This window comes from Dermacentor andersoni, chromosome 3, assembly GCF_023375885.2.
Source record: "Dermacentor andersoni chromosome 3, qqDerAnde1_hic_scaffold, whole genome shotgun sequence".
In the NCBI taxonomy this organism is placed as follows: Eukaryota; Metazoa; Arthropoda; class Arachnida; order Ixodida; family Ixodidae; genus Dermacentor; species Dermacentor andersoni.
The window spans coordinates 225,962,501-225,986,327 of NC_092816.1; the positions used below are offsets into that span (position 1 = coordinate 225,962,501).

Genomic DNA, 23,827 nt, shown 5'->3' on the forward strand with positions numbered 1-23,827 from the left:
GATGGAAGCGGAATAAGCTAGGCGTCCGGGCGAGACAGACGTCACAGCGTCAAGCGCTCCGAGAAAGCGCAACCACCTCATGAGCCACACCAGCAACGGGGACATCATGCTGTACTACTCTGCTTCAGAAAGGGATGTGTCGGATGAGGTTCACTACTTGACAATTGTAAGGCAAAAAGGACAGAGGAGAATCGTCACTGCTTCCTCGTCTTCAACAAGGACGACAGCGATGGCAAAAAACAATGACGCGGCTCATACCATCCTCTTCTTTCCCCAGACGCCGACCGACGACCTGTATCGGGCAAGCAGGCAAGCCATATCTGTCACACTAGAGGCTCTTCTTCCGAGTCAGATAATCGATGTGATAAATAACACCCGTAAGAATATAAAAAAAAATTAATTATGGGGTTTTACGTGCCAAAACCACTTTCTGATTATGAGCCGCGCCGTAGTGGAGGACTCCGGAAATTTCGACCACCTGGGGATTCTTAACGTGCACCTACATCTATGTACACGGGTGGTTCCGCATTTCGCCTCCATCGAAATGTGGCCACCATGGCCGGGATTCGATCGCGCGACCTCGTGCTCAGCAGCCCAGCACCATAGCCACTGAGCAACCACGGCGTGTAAGAATATCCTCGCAGTCGATGTCAAGAACAGAGCAGCGCTTGACATGTTGTGAAGAGTCAAAGTGCTGGGCACGATAAAGGTTGCGAACACAGGGCAGCGACACTTTAGCATAAGTAATTTATAACGTCGATGAGTTAATCAACGAGACGGACCTGCCTATTTTAATTAAACCCGCCACAGCGGATGCGCCGCCTAGGAGAATCAAGTTGTGTCAAGATAACTTTCAAGAGAGGAAGCTTGCCGTCACACGTGAAAGTTTGATTTTTTTTGTCATCCAGTGCGACCTTTCGTTGCGAGATACTTCAGTGCCGTAATTATATGAAGATGGGTCATGCCAGCGGTATATGCGAAAATTCGACCGTGCGCCCAACATGCTCTGAGCAGCACCGCGCTGATGCTTGCCGTATGACTGATTTCAAGTGTGCCAATTGCTCTGGTACCCATGAAGCATCGTCGAAAGACTACGCGAGATTGAAGACAGGGCTGAAAGTCCTCAAACAAATGTTGAGAAACAACTCGACGCACAGAGAGGCGGCCGCCAAAGTGCCACGGCGTCGTGCCCGCCGCAGACGATCATCGTCTGCTAAAGATGCTGATACTGTTGTAAGAAAGACGCTACTTTCTGAAGCTTGTGCTCCCAAGGCGATCGACCGCACTGAAAACACGATGTCTGGTGACGTAGTCCTTGCGTCTACTGCAAACGTCTGGTCTGCGCGTCTGGTATTAAATCCTCCAGTAGAACAAACACCGACGGTGGACTACCGACACAGCAATGACGGCACAGATAGGGTGCAAGGTCAAGACAAGCAAGGGATCGAAATGACTAAGTCTCTAAAGAAATTCATTCGCGTAGTGATAAATGACATGCAGACGCCATCTGCTCGGGGTGCACAGTAAGTGCTGGGCGGCCTGAATCCGGTTCTTGCGAGCCTCGAATAAGAAGCACAATGGCTCTACCGGCTAAGCCCTTCTTCAGACAAGTCAAGGAAGCGTGAGTTATGCAATCGAATGCCCGTGCACTGAAATGCCGTATTGCTGATTTGCGCCAATATGTTTTCACCAATTGATTGCCCATGATTGTTGTCTGTGAACCGAACCTACAGAAACCCGTTCGGCTTTCAGGATATGAAGTACTCCTTGCTGGGCTAGCTGGTGCATTGCTTTGAAGAAGCAGGTAGCGCATGCAGAATGGACAACCACAGGGAAAGGCGACGGAGACGGAGACGCCCTTTCCGCCTCCGTCACTTTTCCTGTCGTTGTCTTTTTTGAATACGCGACTTGGTTCTTCAAACGATGTGAACCTTATGTGACATTCACATGTAATAACATTAGCAAGCGTATCCAGCTTTTCTGGACACAAGGGTTCTGGACACAAGGGACACACAAGGGGCACAAGGGACACGTGGCGTACTGACCTTAAACTTTTCAAACTTCCCGCGGGGACGCGTGATGACGTCAACAAAACAAAAAATAATTAAAAGCTATCCCTGCGCATTGAACTTCGCCACAATGCTTGTCCCGCCGGCGTTATCAGTGTTCTTGATAAGGCGTAGCCGCTCGTTGCCTGGAAATTACTCGCCATCCTAAGAGTGTTTAGTCGCGACGAGCAATGGTTGATTCTGGGCTTTTGATACGGTTCTTTTTTTTTCTTCTTGTTCTTTTTTCTTTTTCTTTTGATTCTACGTAGTAAAGAAGCTAGGTTAACCGTCAGAAGCACTTCGTGGCAGCCTTTCGTCAGTCGGCACGCATTGTTAACGTCCGAACATCGCACAGCGTTTACTAGAGACGCCGTCGTGGACAGATTTTGATTTTCACCTGTCGAGTTCATTAAGGTGCACACAATTATTTCACTAGCGACTTTGCAATGCGCACTCATGGACTACCGCCGCAGCTGCACATCTAGATGTACTTAAGTATTAAGACATATACATGGATATGTTGGTTTTTCACCTTGACACAAAAGTCACGATCCAATAATTCAGCAAACTGTCCTTGTGTCGTCGCAGGGTGTGAGACCGGGCTAGTTGGTATTCCATGCTGCAGTGACTAGAGCAAGAGTGAACACGGGACACTAAAGAGGCGACAAGGATAAGCGCAAACTTCCAACTGGGCCCTTGTCCTTCGAGTGTCTTTAGTGTCCCCTGTCCACTCTTGCGTTAGTCACTTCAGTCTGTGTCGTCATCCGTTAGCACGCTATGGCCGAAGCTGCTCGCAATATTACGTCACATTTACTGGCCACCAGGCCAGGTACACCCTTGGGTATGACATATACAATACTTGCAGTTAGTTTTCAAAGTAGTCTCCTATGACGGTTATACACGTGCGTGTAGCAAGAACGCTATTTAAAATTATTGTGCAGTAATATATGCGGGATGTGTATGTTCTCCACATTCTCTACCATGTTACCGTTCCGCCGCAATGCAGACTAGCAGCTATCGAACGCCATAAAGGCTATCCACATACTCAAAGACCTGGCGCACAACTCCTGACACCTAATTGTATTCAGAAGTTGTGCGACTGCCCAGGATATCCTTAACGAATGTTACATAACACAGTATGAGGTTTTACTTGCCAAAACCACGATTTCATTATGAGGTACGCCGTAGTTGAGGATTCGGGAATTATTTAGACCACTTGGGATTTTTTAACGTGCGCCTAACCCTAAGTACACGGGTGTTTTCGCATTTCACACCCATTTAAATACGGCTGCCGTGGTTGGGATTCGATCCCGAGACCTCGTGATCAGCAGCCGAACCCAATAACAGCTAAGGAACTACGGAGGAGAAGGAATGTTGCCAGTTCGAGGAAGGTGACAGCCGGCACGTGAGGCAATTTGTTCCCATCCTCATTGCGCGAGAATCGGTGCCAGCTGTCGAAGAGTGACACCGTAGAATGCACTGTATTTAATGTGATGGAGTCCGCGTCCAATATTTCAGACCCGAATCATACTGTAACGACTGACGACCAGGCATCTCCCTAACACGTGCAGTCGCTTGAGACCTGCCGAGCGCTGGCGTCGGCCACAGGACCTACTTGACCTTTGTTCAACTCTTGCCGACATTCTCGCCTTATTTCGCACCATTGCGTTCCAACTGAACTGCTTCAACAGCCAATTTATTTTTGCCAAAATTTGGCCACCCTGTCAACGTTATGGTTTCTTATTTCTAAGTCATCTTTTATATTTAGACTACTGCTGTCCTGAAATTTCCAGCGGTTTCACCTTTCCCAAAATCCCCGCATTGTTGTCGGCCTCTGTTCATATTTCGAAGGATCTTTATTAGACGTGGAAAACATTGCGTGGCCCCCTGACCAAGCTGCTCAAAAAGTCATTTTATATCCCTGAGGTCTTGTGCAAGCTTCTGCCTTCTTGCCGTTCATCAACCTCCTGATTTCTCTGTCACCTGTATCCCATTTTGACGACTCCAATCCCACGGAAGTTGGCGACGATATAATGTCCATGGGATTAAAGCCATTTAAACCAATTCTACTGTGGATACGACAGCCGCTTTTGCTCACTGTGGATGGAAATATTGCGTCAATGAGCGCCATTCTGAAGCATCTAAATTGATAGTCACAAAATTATGCGGATCCCACGTATGTGCGAATCGATGTAAGCAAAGCTTTCTGTGTTTGTTGTCATTGTTAAACGTAATCTCCACAGAGTAGTCAGGCACCCTCTGATGAAATGCTGTCAATGCTTCCCTTATTACGCCCGCTATAGTGATGCAAATAAACGTAACTCCAACTCATTTTCTCAGAAATAAACGCTGAATGAAATGCTGACGTCATGCTGAGCAAGATCAACAAGCGCCCTAGTGCTCGATCTTATGATGCCCCTATTCGTACGCTTATATTCGTGATTTAGTTATTTGGGTGGGGGGGGGTAGGGGGGAGAGCGATGTGCTCTTATACCATACAAACATCCCTCGGACGTCTCTGATGTGCTCGTTTTTATTCTAAAGTACCCAATGAAAACTGTCATCGCTGCAACTTCATGTTGTCCTGGTGGCAGGCCACCATAGCATGTCGCGCAAGTATGACCACGCTGATTCAGTTTGGTTCGACATATACTATATTGTGCGTGATACTTCGCCACATTCATTTTTCAAACTATGCCAGAGCTCGAAAAGGGCGGCCAACTCACTACGTCCCTTTCCTCTGTTTACTTCCGCAAAGTGTGTGTTTATCGCTGTGGTTACCAAATACGCCCAGCGGTATGCTACCAATCAAGCCTTTCTGGCGGCTGAGTAACTGAAGTCTCAGGCTTTATTCAACATGGCGTCGACGTTCAATATGGCTATCCTCAATTCCTTTTCGCAGACTTCGCTCACCGCCTTCTCTCCAGTGTCATCTCTTGCACTACTCGCTCCTGCTAGACACAACACAAATACGCAACGACCTTAATGAAGTATCAATTACACGCTAGTTGACATGCTGTTGATGTATATTTCCGCTGAGCACTGGGATTGGAGCGTGGTCCTGTCTATGGTGACATTATCTGTCTACAGCCTCGCTCAACAGCACCGCTCGTTACTCATCACGTTTTTTTTTTTTTTTTTTGACAAGAGCATAGTGCATTTCCTCTGAATGTGCTTTCGGCTTTAGGTGTGACCTTGCACGCCCGCTTATTCTGTTACGTTGACGGCGACCACTGTCGTCAGGATGGCGCCTCATTCTGAGCTTCGCAGTCACCAGAGAGCACAGAAAGCTGTCTTCACAAACAAACCACCGGGATTCGAGCCCATCTCCCAAATGCACCATCTTGCATTTGGGAGATGGGCACGCTAACCATTACGCTACCACCTGCCTCCACCAATTTCTGTTTATCTGCCTTCCCACTTCACGTTTTTGCGGCAGACGCAGGAAGAACGGGTGCAGAAACGAAAAAAGAAAGTAAGGATTGCTTGAGCCACCAGTGACGTATGACCTTAACTTGGGCAGGTTACCCTCAGTGGAGCGTATGTAGGCTTGCGGCTTCGTGCAAATTGTGGGTCGCCTTAGCTTAATTGTAAATTTGCTTTCACCAACTCTTTTCAGCTAGAACTGAAACGCCGGACAAAAATGAGACCTACCGTTGAATAGTTTTTCTTGTTTTCTAGGTTTAAAGCAAAAACGCTCATTTAGACAAATAGTGATTTTTTGAAGAAATGGCATAAGGATACTATATTTCAAGGTCATATGTTTTGTCAATACGGCCCGGCACTACGTATCGACGAAAGCGCATCACAGTGCCGATGCACGCGGCAGGTTACTGAATGAAGTAAACAAGAAACGACTGTTTTTCAGTTCTCGGAACATATTGTACACAGAACACAAGGCACCCACCACCATGACATCTTTTTTTTTTTGACAACAGCGACACACAATGCCGGATTGATATACTTCCTAAAGAGGTCTCATTTTATTTTTCATCGCAGAACCGCAAGCACAGTTGCGTCGCGCGTATACCGCAGCCACGTACTGTGGCCGTGCTCCTTTTCCTCTAACAATATGGCCGCCGGCGGCTTCACGCGCTCCCGTAGGTGGCGGATTGGACTGTCACTCCAGAAGTTTAAATACATAACCTCTTTGCATAGAAGCGACGGCGTGATTGTTAACATCATTGCTCTCCAGACTGATCTTGATGAGCTAACTCATTGGTGCGGCAGGGCAGATGGTAATTAACGCAGACACAACTATAGATCTCGAGTTTACTTCCGCTGTTAAGACGATTCCTAATGCCTACACAGTTAATAATACTTTCATTGAAACTTCAGCGTCGGTAAAATACCTCGGTGTAAATTTTAGCTCGTATTTATCCTGGAGCACTCATACTGAACTCATTACTACCAAAGACTTAAAAAAACTTGGTCTTCTTAAAAGCCAACTACGCCAAGCCAACCAGGACACAAAACTACACGCATTCAACATACTAATCAGGCCTGTGATAGAATACGCACCCGTGATCTGAAACACTCATTATACCTATCTTGTTAACATGTTGGAATCTATACAAAACAAGGCTGCTCGAGTCATCCTTTTCCTTTACTCTCGGTATCAAAGTGTAACAGCACTGAAAATATCGCTCCATGTCCCGCCTCTGGTCATGCGCAGAAAACTCAGCCGTTCATCTTTTTTCCATACTCTCTACCACAGCAACACACCATTCGCAAGTTCACATCTTCTCCCGGTGCCGCACACATCGGCTCGTGTAGATGACATGAAGAAGACTAAACCCATTTTCGCTCGGACAGAACGATACAAATGCTCACCTTTGGCCCTGACTGTTGAAGAGTGGAATTCGTTTCCTTCTAGCATTGCGGCTATCGCTGGAACATCATCATTTCAAACAGCTCTTTGGTCATACTGAGAAAATTCCACTGTAGAATGATGTGCGTTTTTTTCGTTTTTTTTTCAGTTTGTGCGTATGGGCCGTAACGTTCCGCGGAATGTTAGATGACATGCTTTGTAACTTCTGAATGTACGATTTTTGTTTTGTTTTGTGGGATTTGCTACATGTGCATTTTTTCAGTACCTGTTCCTAGCCATTCTTTCCCCTATTAATTGTACCTGGCTTATTAACTTGTTTATTCCTGTCTTCAGCCGTTTATATTCTGTATTGTATATTGTTAAGTTTCCTTTGATGAATCCCCCCCTATGTAACGCCCGCATTGGGCCTTTGGGGTATTGAAATAAAATAAATATTGTTGGCTTGGATATGTTTGGCACGAGGCCCATGTCGGTACCCTGTCTTCTAATGCGTTCTTTTGTTTTCGTCTCTGTCTTGAAGGGACGCGCACCGTAACATGCTACAATGGTGCTTGCATTGGTGAGAAAGGTGAGAAACGCGGTTCTAAAATGTCTGTTCACACTTGTGCAGTAAACCCATAATTATAGTATTCGCGCAATAGTAAGAGTCACGAGTATGGCAACCGTAACCGCAAGCGTCACGTTATGGTCGTAACTTGTCGCGACAGCGTAGTTGAAATCCACTGACCCTGCCACTAAGAAATACGTGGCGCGGTATGGCTGATAAATAATTAATTGCGAAGATTGGTTTTCAGGAAACGTTTGTTACCAAGAACGGCGGGTGCTTATACTACCGCAAAGGACGGATGCTGGGCGGTGACTCCAATCATTTACTCGCCACATCCCACATCTACACTGGAATTCAACTGGTTTCACCAACTCTTGCTTATATTCTCTCGCCCCTAAACTGCGACTTCACCTGCCACCAGGGCTCCAGGTTTTCCTCTTTGTCCCCCGCTTCTTTCCCAATCTGCTGAGACGTGCTTCCACTGATGCTTGCTCTTCTTTTTTCTCAATAAATGAAGGCATTCATTCACGCCTTCCTAAGTTACTGCAGAAAATAGCGTGTCTTTATATCCATAACCACCCCGTCTCTCACCTGGACTATCCAATCGCAAAACACAGTTGCGGTGTTGCAAATGGCTGGGCGTCACATATACAATTTTCTAGGATTGCCCATAGCACGGTGGGCAATTTTCGGTGGGTGACCAGACAGTATATAGAACACCTTCTCTGCCATATCCACACTCAGTGCTCTGCTTCGTGAGCAACTATTAGCCGCTACTACGATGTACAAAATGAAAGAAACCTAGCTGGGCTGGTCACGGACAGCTCTTTTTGGATTCGTGGTGCGTCGATTTAAAATATATATATATTTCTTACCTAAGCCTAAATGACAGCGATATAGGCGAGGTGAGTTACGGTAGCTCGTTGGTTTGGACTAACGACGCTCTTCATGCAGCACTTTCGTCTTATGCGTGTTTGCGAACGGGAATGAAAGACAGGAGCTCACTGTAAAAAAAAATTTGCCTTACTTTACAGAAAATTTGCTGGTAATTTGTGACCGAACACTCTTCCGTAAATTAAGAACGGTCCTTTCCGTAGAACGGACAACTGTAAAAGAGAGACCGTAATACAAGATACGAGTGCTTCTGTATCTAGAAAACGGAAGACTCTGTATTCTGAATCTGTACTATAACCGTTAAAGTACGGTGCTTCTCGTATTCAGAAAACGGAACACACTGCATGCCGAATTTGTACTATAACCGTGAAAATACAGGTGCTTGCCGTATTCAGAAAACGAAGGACTCCGTATGCTAAATCTGTGCTATATCCGTTAAAGTACAGGTGCTTCCCGTATTTCATCTTGCAGAGCATATCCATTGTTCGAAGAATGTGCCATCGGGGACAAAACTGCCCAGGACGTGCGAGAGTCGACCCAATTTTATGGTGCACTATTTGCTGGGATCAGCCGTGCAACCAACTGCGCTCGGAATGTGCATACATCACCCACTGTTTTCAGCGGTCTTGAACAGAAATGGAATTTGGTCAACGCTCGCACTTCCAGGGTACTTCTGTCCACGATAGTACATCGTCTTTAATGCAAATGTCATGAAGGCAGCTCATAGACAAAGCAGCAGGTCACCATTGAGAAAATTGTCTTGCCAACACACTGACATGGCTGCAGAGATAAAACACTTTGCACTTTGTGATATGAATGCACTGCATAGCATATGTACAAAAAAGTGCAACATTTCAGTCCTCAAGTTCTTAGATAACAGAAGCAACTTCATTTTTTTCAATCACTCGTCTTGCACTTCTTCCTGGTGAAAGTTGTTCTAGACCCAAAACGCTTGCAAGGATAAACTTGCTGCTGTTAGGAGAAACAAATAGTATTCATGAATATCCATCCTAATGAAAGCGGCAAAAAAGTATAATCACAGAACACGACAAAGCATTAACTTCTGTGTTAGAAAAACATGTAAGTAGACCAACATTGTTGGAACAAGGGATGTTGCTGTAGCCAACATTTCGACATAGGTGCTTGTCATTAGGGTAGCAAATGTTTTCCTTGGCTGTGTTGTTTTCGATTGTGCATAGCTCACTGGCCCCTAGCCTCATTGGGGGAGACGAAAGTGGTGCATATAATAGGTCAAGAGAAGCCAAAGTGTTAAAATAAAGGAAGGAAGGGTGTGCTTAGCAGTGGTGATTGTGATGAAGCGGGTATGAGCACTGCTGTCAGTACTTGCTAAGAGTAGGGGTGACCAAAACAGAAAGCGATGTACACATGTAAGCAGTCATTAATCCAGTAGACCTAATCTTCCCAGAAGACAAAATAGGTATCAAGATAAACAGTTTGCACTTTTGGAAAAGGAAAACGAAGAATTAAGGAAAATAAATTTTGTATCAAGATGCATCTGGTTAAGATCCCTGTAAATGGTAAATGAAGGCACATTACGAATATATATTTTGTTGAAAGCCGATGAAGAAAAGATATATTAACCCAAATATTCAAAAATAGCGACATTAAAATTACACTGGGTATGACCATAAAACAGTAAAGAACAGCCTGTGGAAAAAATAGGATGGACAATATGATAATCAGGTGCAAGATTGCAAAACGTCGAGTACTGTTTATATTCATGCTGCTGTTGACGGCTTCAAGTTTCTGTCTTCCTGTAGAACCTTTGTCTTACTTGAACAAGGAAATGGGTCATTTTTTAAACAAGTCAGTTCAAATGCAGTTCAAAGCTTCAGCATTATTATAATGAAAGAAAATATTATGGTCAGTTCTCCTGGGTGTGCTTTCATTCACCAGTTATTTGCACCGGTGTAAGCTCAAAATTTAATGGTCTAAATGGACCTTAGCTCCTGGGAAACCATTAGCTGGTCTTTTTTTCAACACAGATGCCTGCACATTATATGTGTTGGCAGGAGTGCTAGTGAACTACATTATACTTGTTGCCACAACCAAAGTGAAACTTGGTAACAGTGATTAAAAAAAACAGCATTCCACAATATTGATTCAAGTCGTCTGGAAAAGTTGCTTAAGTTAATGTACACCCCCACCCCACCAGACACAATTATAAACCACACTGACTCTCATGGTGTCAACCATGCTATTATAGCACTAGGCATCATGTACGAGAATTAGGGGATAAGAGGGCACAATGCTTTTTGTTAGAATATCAAATGTGCTTTACATAAGTGCTACATTCCAACTAACAAAGGAGCAGCCGATAGTGACCAATGCATACGAAAGCTAATGACATTCTGTGCAGCAGAATGTTCACGATGAGGTGTTATGCGCACAAGTGCACTCTTTCACACAAAATGACATCCTGTAGTCAAACCTTGTGCCAACATTAGAGTTTGAAAAACACCACAGTGGAAAGCAAAGAGTGCTAAATTTGTTGAAAATTACTAAAAATTATTCGATTATTCATTATCCTTACTGTTCGTTAAAGATTCACAGATTGTTCCCTACGGGTGCTGTAAACAGGCACCCTGCTTTTACAGTCGTAGCAACAATGATCTGTGGCACAGATAAGAATAAATGCTCATGAAGTTTATGCAAGAGTATACCCTACAAATTACGCCCCATTTCACATTCCAATGTGGTAGAAGAGGAAGACTAAAAAACTACTTTCTGGTGGAGGATGCATACCCCAGAATAGAAGAAACAAGTGTACCCTAACCATTGCTGCTGCCGATGCCTGTGCACTAGCAGTTACATATAATATGGCAGTTACAATTGTTTTTCCACAAGCACTGCCAGCTGCTACCAGTTACCAGTACAGAGCTGTAATAAATTTAGGGCAAGTTAAAGCTCTCTAATGGATTCATCTCATATGACACAATTGGAATGCAATATTCTGCAAATAAGTGAAGAGCGATGTGCCATCCCATACAATGAAACACCTTTGAAGAATCTGAATCACCACCTGCACTCTTAGGCAGATACACCCTTTGGAGTGCCCCTTCTGCCACACAACAATAATCGTTATCTGCTTTAATGTGTTTCCTTTCTTGAAAACGCCGCGCCCGCTACTTTCCTGTCGGGAATGCTATCATGCTGATAACGCGCATGCTGTTCGTTACTGGAAAGTACAGGGCTCGCAGCGTTAAAGAAAGGACACGCATCAAGGCAGATGACGATTATCGTTGTGTGGCAGAAGGGGCACTCCAAAGGGTGTAACTTTGCCTAAGAGTGTGGGCAGTGACGAGGTAAAAGAGTGTGTTCTGTGTAAAGTAGTGCACCTGTATAACCTAAAGCTGTGGAGAATGCATTTAGTATCAGCTGTGAAGGTTGGCAATTTTATTGCACACAGTAAAAACCTGCATGCAGTTTTGCAAAACGCAAACCCCCTACCTTTTTGTTGTTCAAAGGTAACGACATGTAGGGCCATAACATGTACAGTATGGGTTACATTCCCAAACAATCAAAATGAATAGCACCACCCTAAGTGTTATGTGCCTTCTGTCTCACATTTTCTGTCACAAAATTGTTAGTGTCAAATGCTGCGATCGGCAGAGAAACGGATTTTTGGAGCAATATAAATTGAATTATGGGTTTTACGTGCCAAAACCACTTTGTGATTATGAGGCACGCCGTAGTGGAGGACTCCGGAAATTTCGACCACCTGGGGTTCTTTAACGTGCACCTAAATCTAAGTACACGGGTGTTTTCGCATTTCGCCCCCATCGAAATGCGGCCGCCGTGGCCGGGATTCGATCCCGCGGCCTCGTGCTCAGCAGCCCAACACCATAGCCACTGAGCAACCACGGCGGGTATGAAGCAATATAAAGTATTAAGTACTGTGATCTCAGTTCTTTCACGGCTGTTTATGCATTATCGGTTCTTAAAGTAAAAAAAAGAGGAATAAATAGATGCGTATTTCACGTCACAACCCTCATGAGGTATTTAGTAGTCTGCATTATAAAGGATTCCACATTTACAACGCAGGACAATTTTATTCCACTGAAAGAATGGCATCATGCCAATGATTCTGCATTTGGTGCTATATTTATTTGTATTTACTTCAGTTGGAATGTTTGTGTATTATCAGCGATATCGCTTGACATGTTTTAGATTGACTGTTTTCCCAATTTGGGCAAATTCGTATTCGCAAATAACCTTGTATGACAACAAAAGCTTGCTTAGCAGGAGTATTTCTAGCATTTGCAAGGTATGAGGCTCTTGAATCCGTGTCTAAGCCTGGGGGGCACGCCGCCCTCTAAGCTCATCAGCAAGTTTCTGGAACTCATCTGCAAGGTTTCTTATGATGAATGTAAAGTTGCTGCAATGGGACAAATAGGGAATTTAGACAGGTGAATTATGCAGCATAAGAATGATGTCAGCACGAAGCAAGCATCAAGAAGCAGTCACTCAATGTGCATAGACTATCAAACGCAAGAATTATTTGGGATGATTTAAAATTCTGGCATTGGAACGAAATGTCTTTTAATTTATATATAAACTGATTATTCACTCTACTACTACTACCTTCACCAGAAACATTTATAATCATTACCCTATCTATGCCACATCATCCAAGCTAATATTCAAGCCTTTATAAGCTGCTTTTTTTACTGCTAATTCTCTGTGGGAAAGAGGTGTCCATATGAAGACCATATCATATACTTATTACCCGTTTTTTGATAAATGATAAGGGAAAAACTTCACACCAAAAATGCATTGAGCTTGAGCAAGTTCTACGTTTGAAGCTGTTGATTCTTTTTTCCCTTTGCCATCATTGACCCACCTGGTTAGCTAAGTAGACAGAAAAGCTGCAGGAGAAAGGTAGGGGTGCCAAATTAGACTTGTGCCCCAGGGGACCTTTTCACGGTCACTGGAGGAACTGCCTGTGGCCTCGGCATCTTCCTTGAGGTCCATGGCCAAGTCTAAGAAACCTTGTCTCTACAGGCTGCATAAAGAAGGATAATTTTCTGAGCCAAGTCTTTTTCTTAAAAGAACCCATTTAAGTTGTATTCGTGGCTTTGCACCACAAAACTGACACATGACTGGCCACTCAAGACACTTTGTGTATTCGCAGGCTTATTCCTTGAAAAAGAACTTTTATGTAGCACACAATGAGTAACAGTAACAAAAAAGTGTATCAGGAGGCTTTCATATTGCTCTACAACTTTTCATTGACACATTTCATTTAATTATTTGAGATATTTATCAACTAATTAAGAATTCTGTAATTAGGCAGAATGCAAAAAATAATCAAAGTATCTCCAAGCGATGGCAAACAGCATTACCTTCATTTTGTCTAGTTACATCGCATTTACATATTTCTAAATCTTGGTGTACGATAGTTAAGACACCCTGTAGATCATAATATATTATTACAATTTTCATAATCATCTCTTGCGTGTTATTGGTGGCTATGGCTGCTTCAAGTTATTCTTTCAGTACGGTACAAGCAGTTTTGACGTGAAATTGTTTTCCATCGAGGGCGTGTAATCTAGAAAATCAAGCAAAAGGTCAAGTTGTGTTCACTATTCAGATGTTTAACTAAGAAGCTGCAGGAAAAGCAAACAGGACACAACACCTAATAAACAATGCAAAATTTGAAAATTTAAACTGAACAAGAAACCAGTTTTTGAAAACACAGAAAAAAGCCAGAAGCTTACGTCGAATACACCCTTGCTATGTACTCCAAGTGAAGTTGTTACCGCAATGCTTGGGCACCATATGAACGTAACAATCAACAACTTTGAGCAGAATATTAACACCACTAAATGAACTGGCCTTCGAAGATTCTTGATCTGAAATCCTCAACGACTTGTTCTGGCGTTTAATCTGTCGACCTCAATCTGTATTCTCAAAAGCTGGCTCTCGGCCATACTTTCTCTAAACGCAACATCAGCTTAAATCTCAAGATAGGGTTGACCTGTAAATAAAGTGGATAATGCATGGCAAACATGATGAACACTCTTACATGTTAACCAGAGGGTTCACTCATGCAGCCATGAAATTGTGATGCAGACACGATATATTGAAGCTGGTTTTGTTAAGTGTTTCATGCTTCGAAGGCTTCTTCTCCAGTTGTGAAAGCTGTCTCCACTAGCTAAATAAGCGATCAGAATAAAAAAAAAAACTTCAACATGCTCGCAATACGTTGGCGATTTGCAAGTAAACAGCAGCCTTTTTGGGCGCCCAGGTTGCCTGGTGCAAATCTACTATGCCACAGTACTTGCGTTACCCAGTACCAGCCACTTTAAAATGCAATGTGTTCAGAGCCCTTTCCCTCTGTTTTTTTGCTTTGGAAACAGTTTACCATGTGTTCGGTAGGCGTCGAGAAAGGGGGCACAAAACACTGTGCGCCACTGATTTCTAATGTTTTGCTGGATGCAGCACACCGCTCCGGATGCAGGTGAAGCCAGTGGAAATGCGGTGTCATGCAGTCGCTTGTCCTGGAAGCAGGGCATATGGTGGACTAACTAGTGCATGCGATCAGATAATATTGCTGCCGAAAAACTTTTCTTTGTGGTTTTTCACTTTTTAGGAGGTCTCTACATGTCTGGTAAGCGCTTTTATGACAATTTGAACCCGTATACGATAGTGTTCTCTTACATCAAGTTTTTTCTCATTTACCAGTGTTTCCATTGCACGCCACTTATGTTAGCGACACTGTAGACACTGCAATGGAAAAATTCTGGACACCTCGAAACACTGCTTGGGTAGTTTATGGCACATCAGGCAGGCATGTTAGGGGAAGAAATGCCACACACCCGTGCAAATGAAGTGCTGCCGCAAAGTTGTGAAGCACCAACTTCCGGGACAAGGTTGGCTTCATTCGATGGTGCTCGATGTGCTGTCCATCCCCTGTAGTAGAGATCAGTGGTGTGGACCCTTTTATACTGGCTGTCTTTTCTGGTCGGAACCTTGGCAACAGCTTCCACCATACCTTTTTGAACCTGCAACATGTGCAGAGAAAATCACATCACTGTGCGTTGATTGTAGGGCTTTACTGTTCTACACATTCTATCAAATCATTCAAAAATACAGTTCGCACATTTTTACTACTGTATATAGACAGTCTAATTGCTAGACACGCGAAACATTACCATCCCTCTGACAGAATGCAACAATAGATGCGTACACTGTAAAGCTACACTAAAATTTAAATTGATGTGACACCGTATGAGCATACAGTATGCTTACTGTATGCTCTAGCCCTGTGTCAAGTAAAAGTGAATTGTCAATCATTTATGGAGTATTTCTACTTATTCTGGGTCATCAAACTGTACAATCAATGTTCCAAGTTTACACATTGTTGGCTTTTGATTGCCTATGTGATCTGTTTCCTACTTACACATACAGTAATGCCACTGTATTAAGGAAAAAGAGTTAGAAAAAGAAATGCCGTGATAATCTTCCACATTTGCTGAGGGCAGGAACAATGGCCAATAGCATGTGGTTGAAGCTACATAAATACTCAGTTTTCACAGAGCTTAATTGTTCAGCAAGTAGTAAAGAGGTACGCTGTGCGCCTCTGCATGACCAATAAAATCTGACTACTTGACACTGCACTAAGGCTGCTGCTTGATAGTGTTCGGCAGTTCGGCTTTGGTTTTCTGATATACAGAACTGTTTAGGTACCAGTAGTTTACTTTGCAATAAAATGGAACGTGGAGCACTGGTCATTTGCAGATAAATAATGCGACAGCAAATATAACACAAGGATAGAAATATGGGTCTGTTAGAAAAAGTACATACACATTATGATTATAATGTGATGTGATGCCACAATAAAACAGAAAGCAACGCATAGAAGTGGACGGCACTTCCATGTCACCAAGGTTATTGGACAGACAGTACTTCAGAAGTGCCCGCAACACAGTCAAAGAAGGCAAAGCCGCATTTCTTTGCATTCAACACAATGCGTTGGTGGGCTAGTAGGTGCGAATCCATAAATACTTTGTTTAGCGCAAAACAATGGGCACAAGAAGGACGACCCCCAGCACAAGGCGCTACTCTCAACTGACATCACTTTATTGCGTCACTCCTTTATAGATAGTAGAATCTAGAAGAAATGTGCAGTGAGCACCATGTGCAGGAACCACCAACAACCGATCACAAGAGCATACTCATGCGACGGGATCCAAAAAACCATATTGAGCACTGCACAAGGTTAAAGAAGGCACACTAATGCACTGTGACCCCAATGACTGTATGAAGAAAGCTTCCGATAACTCTCGGGTGGTGGTATCACAGCACTTTTTGAAAATCATAGTATCACGAAACATGGCTTCGCACTTCCATATTTTACAATGTTGAGCCAAATGGGAACCTGTGCCTGTTGGTATGGATCGCTTATGTTCGCAATGTTTTGTGATACTACGATTTTGAAAAAGAGCCATGATACCACCGCCAGAGAGTTATCGGAAGCTTTCTTCATACAGTCATTGGGGTCACAGTGCATTAGTGTGCTTTCTTTAACCTTGTATGCTCAATATGGTTTTTTTTGGATTCTGTCGCATGAGTGTGCTCTTGCGATCAGATGTTGGTGGTTCCTGCACATGGTGTTCACAGCGCATGTCCTTCTAGATTCTGCTGTCTACAAAGGAGAGACGCAATAAAGTGATGTCAGTTGAGAGTAGCGCTTTGTTCTGTCATCTTTCTTGTGTCCATTGTATTGCGCTAAAAAAGCAATTATGTATTCCTTGTGTGTGTTTGAAGACAGCTCCACACGCAGTAGCGATTCCAGTATTGCTGCCCAGTGGTTTAGCTCGCCGCGGTTTGAAGTGCCACAAAATATAAGGAGAGAAACCTGCATTATAGTCTTGTTGCAAACAAGAATATAACGTGAAGTGCATTCTGCGGCCAGAAACTATAGAAAAAAATTTCATGATGCACCACTGTGCAGGGTTTTATAGCAAAGTCAAATACATTTAGTGTAAATATCACACTATGATGGTACACAATGGTGGTAATCTGTAATAATATAAAAGGTGCCTTAATGTTACAACAAAAGTTGACATTACTTAATAATAGCCCTGTAAAATTTAGCATGCAGGGTCACCCCTTGGTTAAACAATAGTGATGCAATGTCATGTACACAAGTATTACCCATGCATTTCTGCCATTGTCCAAATGGCATAAATGAATGAGTAATACTTGTATACATAGATATTACATCTCTATTGTTTAACCAAGTGGGTAAACTATGTCTGCCTCATACAAGATTAGAATGAAACTATAAATTATATATAGTCACCGTAACAGTAACACCTCATTTGAACTTCACAGTAAGTAGATGTCACCAATTCAATGTTTATATATTGAATGTAACGAACCCTCATTACAGCAGCGCAGAGCATTGCTCACATTTTCTTACGTACTCAGAATTGAGTCATCACCGCAACACATATGTTACAACATCGTCACACAGTGCAACTCACGCTTACACTACACAAATAAACTAAACATCATTAGGCCACTTGTACTGCGGTATGAGCAATACTGTTGGGCTTATGAAATTCCCCACGAAGTCCTCCAGGTTGCCAAGAAACCAGAACGGTTGGCCCTGTGGTACGATTTCACGCAGTTGTGCGACTGGACATTAACACATTTAAGGAAAAGAGACACTCCACACGAACACATTATACAAGAATTCCGTGCTCTTCAGGACCAATATCAAAATCACATGCAATTCTACACTGATGGTTCCAAAGCAAAACAACACGTGGGTGTAGGGGCCGTAACAGAATATTGGGAAAGAAGTATTCGTCTACCAAAACATGCCTCTGTTTTCATGCTGAAGTTTACGCTGTATGGGTTGTAGGTAAAAAGATTATCACTGGCAAGCACAAAAACACAGTCATTTACACTGATTCCTCAAGTACACTGAAGGCTCTAAACCTAAAATCTGAGTGTGAACCCCTGTTAGGGGACATACTAAACACGGTCGCGCTTAACAAATATGGGAGATCAATCCGCTTCTACTGGGTACCAAGTCATGTTGGGATACCGGGTAACGAAGCAGCCGATAGATATGCATCGATGGCAGCGAACAAAGAGACAACAAACACAACACTTCCATACAAAGATGGCATCCGCGCGATTAGAAAAGCCTTAACGGCGAAATGGCAATGCGAATGGGACCGTTGTGCTGACAACAAACTACATCTCACGAAACCCATAGTTGGCGAGTGGAAGTCATGCTACCATCAGGAGCGGTTCATCGAAGTAGTTTTATGCCGACTACGCATTGGGCACACACACCTCACACACAATTACTTACTAACGAAAGAAGGCACACCAACATGCGAGAAATGTCAACAGCCACTAACAGTTATGCACATATTACTCACATGTACGCAGACTGAAACACACAGACCAACACTTTTGCACAAATTATATCCACTACACATACCTTTACACCCTGCTCTAACTTTAGGTGATGATCCGCTAGTCCCATTATGTGACGTTCGTAAATTTCTAGACGACACCGGATTTTTACATAAAACATATTATTAACAAAAGCCTTTTCCTTCATTAACTGGATTTTAAAACACCTCGTGTTTGGCGCAGCATAGCCTTAGCCGCTTTTGCGCCATTAAACCCCATTTAACTAAGTAAGTAAGTAAGTAGACGCGTGTTGATGCCAGCCTCCCCCAATGCTAAACTGTGCTGCATGCTTTACAGAGAAATTATAGTGGTATTATCAACTCTGAAGCTATTCAGGACTGCAGCATTGTAGAAGACATCTACAAATGTCCCATTTCATGTGTAACAGCCTGAATTGCTTGCACATCTTACCAAGTGCGAATTAAAATTACTTCTCCTTGTTTAGCATTTTTGCCTGCTAGACCACAATCCAATGTCATCAATATACTAACATATTACCTCAAAGAACCTAATTTGGCTTACAGATTAACACCTTCGCATACTGCCACAGCTGCACTCTGTGATATGCGTTGAAATCATAAAGGAGTGCTTGTCCACCAGCACTCCAATGTCACTAACAGTGATCACCTACACAGCTTGATTCAGGTGGCAGGTGGCAGTCATGATTCAGGTGGCAAATAGCTAAGAGAAAAAAAAAATCCACTCACTTTGAGAGCTACAATACTGCGATTACTTGAGAGAGATGGACCCATTGCAGGCAGCAGACCTCTTCTCAGCTCCAGCACAACCGCAACTTGCCTTTCAGTAAAAGAAAACGATTAATTAGTAATGATATGTTACCTTGTTTTTTCTGAGTATCAATAATATCCGACTTTCATGCATATCCACTCTCCGCTTTAGTAATACAACTGAATTATTTGTAAAATAGAGTCTATGATGATACCATTCGCTTCTCTTGTATGTCCAAATTTTTTCGCACTGATACACCGTTTACTGCTTGCTTACTGACACGAATGCCTCGACTGCCCAGACATCATTCGAAGCAACACGTCTTGCTGCACCGCAAAAAGTTGCCCCAAAGAAACACAGCACAGCCAGAGCGAAGAACTTTTTTCTGGTCAAAATTAAAACGTGCACCCAAGCAAGAAAGTAACGATCACAGGTAGTGAGCGACAGCTATTGCCTCGAACGTTTATTTCCCTATTTGAACAGAAGTTCTTGTATTGGATACAGTATGCTCTCAAGCCAATACAAGCGTCAATACAAGTGCGCAACTGAACGCAGTTTTATTCTACGCTTTTAACGCGAGTGAGCAAAAGGTTACGATCGAGCCGATCGCGCTACGACTGGAATCGATCTGAAAAGATAGGGTGATCCCTTTCCCCATTCATGCGTCATTTTTGCTCTAAGACGTTGCATAGTGGTCCTTTGAAACAATATTTCTGTTCGCGACACCGGCTTACCACACATCATTTTAACACCTACGTTATGCAAACCAAATAAGATTAAAATGGGCTTACCTCATGAGCAAGTTACGAGTGCGCGTAGACTGTTGAACACCCGTTGAGAGCAAGCAGGCTATCCGTGTCCAAGCGCATACGTGCACCCAAACACAGGACAACTTCTTCGATGCGGCAGCGTGCAGAGTTTTGCACACGAAGTGAAAGACATCCAGCGCAAATATCTCCGCGCGATGACGGCAAATGACGAGCGCACAAGCGTACAAAACACAGCGACAAATTCGGAACTTTGCCAATTCGAACGTGCCGAGACCCAAGCAGCGTAACCATCCATCGTTTCTGTTCTTCGCTCCCGATGCGTCAATCTCTCTTCCTTGGAGTCTTGCTCCACTCTTGAGTACAAATCAAGAGATATTTACGGCAAATTAACAACTTTTACAACACGACACGAAAAATTCCGGCTGCCTACACATGTGCAGCTCCGCCTGCCACTCCTAACGGACGCGCAGCGCGCGCTGCCCCCTGGTGCCGCACTCTGTGAGCGCGGAGAACAGAACTGAATCGGTTTCGTTTTCGCATTTGTGCTCTAGTTGCTGGAACCGCAATATAATTGCTTGACAATTAATTGATTTATAAAAGACGAGACCGCTTTCTCTCCCACAAGTTAGTGCGTTTTATACAAAGGGAGAGAGAATGCAAGAAGCAGAAAGGCAGGGAGGTCAACCAAAGCGTTCGCTACTGGGGTCAACAAACCCCTGTGCTGCAATGAAGTGCAAAGCAATGCACTGCGATGCGCCCATAATCTCTAGTATAGTGATAATTTGGGCTGGTTGGTGCATGTAATGAACGGGTAAATAATGAGTTGTTTCATAACATTACCCATATATAAAGCGCATGGAACTAATGGTGTTGCATTCTAGGTCAAAAAGAAATAAAGCTTGAATCGTTACATCTCGGCACTGGGCATTCTTTCTTTCCGTATTATTTTTTTCTTCTTTTTGACAGTACACACAGTACTAGCACGGTAATAGGTCCTTCATCTTTAGTCACCTTCCAGTAGTTTACACACATGTCGGTGCATGTTCGCGTTCTTTATTCTACCGTATACAAGAACGAGCGCGCTTACTGGTCTTGTTTCAAGATGAAGCGCCAAATGTTTGCGATTACATCTTATCGCAAGAATTAACACATGAACAGTGAAGATTATGTGTAATCGATTTGTCTCAATGAATGGGCAGTTATTGTCAGAGACGAGATATTTTGTAAATATTATGGGAATGAGTTAAACCATCTACATTGCAGTTCAGCAATTCCATTTGACACTTGGGTTAATTGCTTGCCGCATTCGAAAATTTCATCCGACCGTTGTACTTGGATCTATAGGCCGCCAGCCCCCTTCGAGACAATTTGTTGCAAAATATAAACGCCGTTACGGTCATTATACCACTCCCTGCATTTCGGTACTGATTTAGAGTGCGCACAATTTTTGGCGTATACAGAGCACCAATGTCATTCCCAGTGCACCAGCACCTGAATGCTGCAAGCTTGTTTACGTGTGCACGTATGTCCACGGCTCTTCGTTCACTTAAACATATATGCAGTGTTATTAACTACAAAGCGCTTAATTTGAGAACATTGCGAGAACACGCATATATTTGCGCATATGATCAGCGAGGCCCATATACGCGGCAAACTGCGACCGCAATAGAAGATGCGTATATATATTTATACGAACTGTTATTGCAGCTTTTGGTAGAAGGCTAGCTCTCACATTTTGTACGCATCTTCATAATGCGTACAGTTTGCGTGTTCAATAAAATATTGTTAGCTGAAACTTTACGAGTACGAGCGCTCTTTCAGACAGCTTGAATTTTCTCACAATAATACGGATGTTCGCATAACAAAAATACGGAATTCTGTCTGTTTCGTCCAAAACAGTGTACAGCCGTATATGATTACAGTGAAAATGTCCGGAAACCTGAAAACGGAGAGCACTTTTCGTATATTAACGGCAGATTTTGCCGTATTTTTGAAATATGACATAGTTTCGTATATTTACCTGCAGTTCTCCGTATAATGACGGAAATCCTCTGTATAATTACGGAAATTTTTTACAGCGAGGGTAACACGCTTTCCTGAAATGAAACATTCGGAATAACTCTTTGTTTGACGGTTAGACATATGTCGAGGGCCCCCGATGCGAACCACCTGCAAGTCTGCATTAGCTTGCAAAGAGGAACTCACATTAAACGTTGTCAAGAGGATAGGCTTTTAATTATCATCAGGATATCTTTAATAAAATTCCTTACCATGAGGTGAAAGCCGACTAATAAGCATTTAAATTTTCTGTGTTATTAAAACGTCCTGTTAATAAAAGGTTGTTGTGCTTTACAGCGTCTTAAATTAGGTTCTAAAAAATAAATTGGTGCGGTAAATGTGTAAACGCAGACGCAAGAAAAGGCCTAGTCCGTTTCCCAGTATTCACTCAATGAAGATGGAGCGCCTCTATACTCTCACATTGTAGGGATGTCAAGAACAAAACACTTCCAAAAGAGTGAGTCACGAATATAACTCATTATAAGGTGAGCTTGCGCGGGAAAAGAAAACGCTCAAAGCGCAACGATGGCTGCGCGCAAAGTGCTTCCTCTGATTCCGATCTACGGATTAAGGCGTCAGTTCGTCAGATTGAAATGCTCGTACATTGCAGCGCAATTTCGGGTCCTCAAATGTGATGGAGAATGTACGCCAGTATTCGCTTCACGCGCGATCTGATAAGATAACGCTCTTTCGCTATTGAATTCGTGACGACATACTGCATATTAGAAACACATGCAGGCGCATCTTGAGCTAACTGATAACTTTGGAACTGTGGCTAGACGCCAAAGAAAGCCCCCCCCCCCCCAAAAAAAAAAAAAGGATGCAGTTGCTTTCAATATTAGCTGAAAAATAGTGCTTGTGGTTTAAAAAGGGCCTCCAACACTGCACAGCGGCGCCGACATACAGGAAATTCAAGCCCGAACCACTTTCCAATTACTGGTATTTATCAAACCAGCGTATCGTGGTTCAATGTAGCCCAGTAGTCCAGGGGCCAGTTCCACCACGGGTACTGTGTCGGAGCTCATATATCATGTCAGCATTAATTGTCATAAAATCACAGTATTTTTTCTTTACATCTTATTAGACAGCTAAAATACATCCAGCGAAATCCTCATCTTAATATTTCAGTACTTTCCTTCTAACGTACATATCCGTGCTGATCCATATGTTACAAAGTACTGAAAATGTACCGAATGCTTTCCTCCAGGCAGCTGTTTTATTCATTATGATGCCAGAAAACAGAGCCTGATGCCACCAACGCTCAGAAACCTAATCGGGAGCGCGCACAATGTTCTCGCACGCCTTGTGGGATGTACCGTAGCACTGAGGTGCTCCTTGTATAATGTATGAGAATCGGTTGTAAAGGCAGCCGTGCAAGGTTGGGCACATGCGCTTAAGCTCATGAAGTTGATTTGTGCCAAGATAACCTGTCCAAGCTTTCACACTTACTTTATAAGAAGTTTGCAGCACCATCAATATGCTGGCT

At 43.2% G+C, this 23,827-nt stretch overlaps 2 protein-coding genes across 5 annotated transcripts in view; one reads left to right on the plus strand and one right to left on the minus strand.

Moving 5' to 3' along the window:
- Nucleotides 1-23,827, plus strand: part of SerT (Serotonin transporter) — an 860,179-nt gene that overhangs the window by 531,347 nt on the left and 305,005 nt on the right. The window lies entirely within an intron of this gene.
- LOC129385842 (uncharacterized) lies at nucleotides 8,754-20,744 on the minus strand. Of its 4 annotated transcripts, none has more exons than XM_072287424.1 (5): nucleotides 20,305-20,744; nucleotides 19,492-19,582; nucleotides 15,163-15,348; nucleotides 13,259-13,346; nucleotides 8,754-9,289 (listed from the first exon to the last, which is right to left on the minus strand). In XM_072287424.1, exons 1-4 carry the CDS (start codon nucleotides 20,307-20,309, stop codon nucleotides 13,269-13,271), a joined length of 360 nt encoding a protein of 119 aa, XP_072143525.1. In that variant the 5' UTR covers nucleotides 20,310-20,744; the 3' UTR covers nucleotides 8,754-9,289; nucleotides 13,259-13,268. The 4 variants fall into 4 exon arrangements, 3 of the variants coding, with proteins under 3 accessions (XP_072143525.1, XP_072143524.1, XP_054928975.1); XM_072287423.1 differs by having other exon boundaries at nucleotides 8,754-9,292; XR_011893546.1 differs by having other exon boundaries at nucleotides 8,813-9,292; nucleotides 13,185-13,346.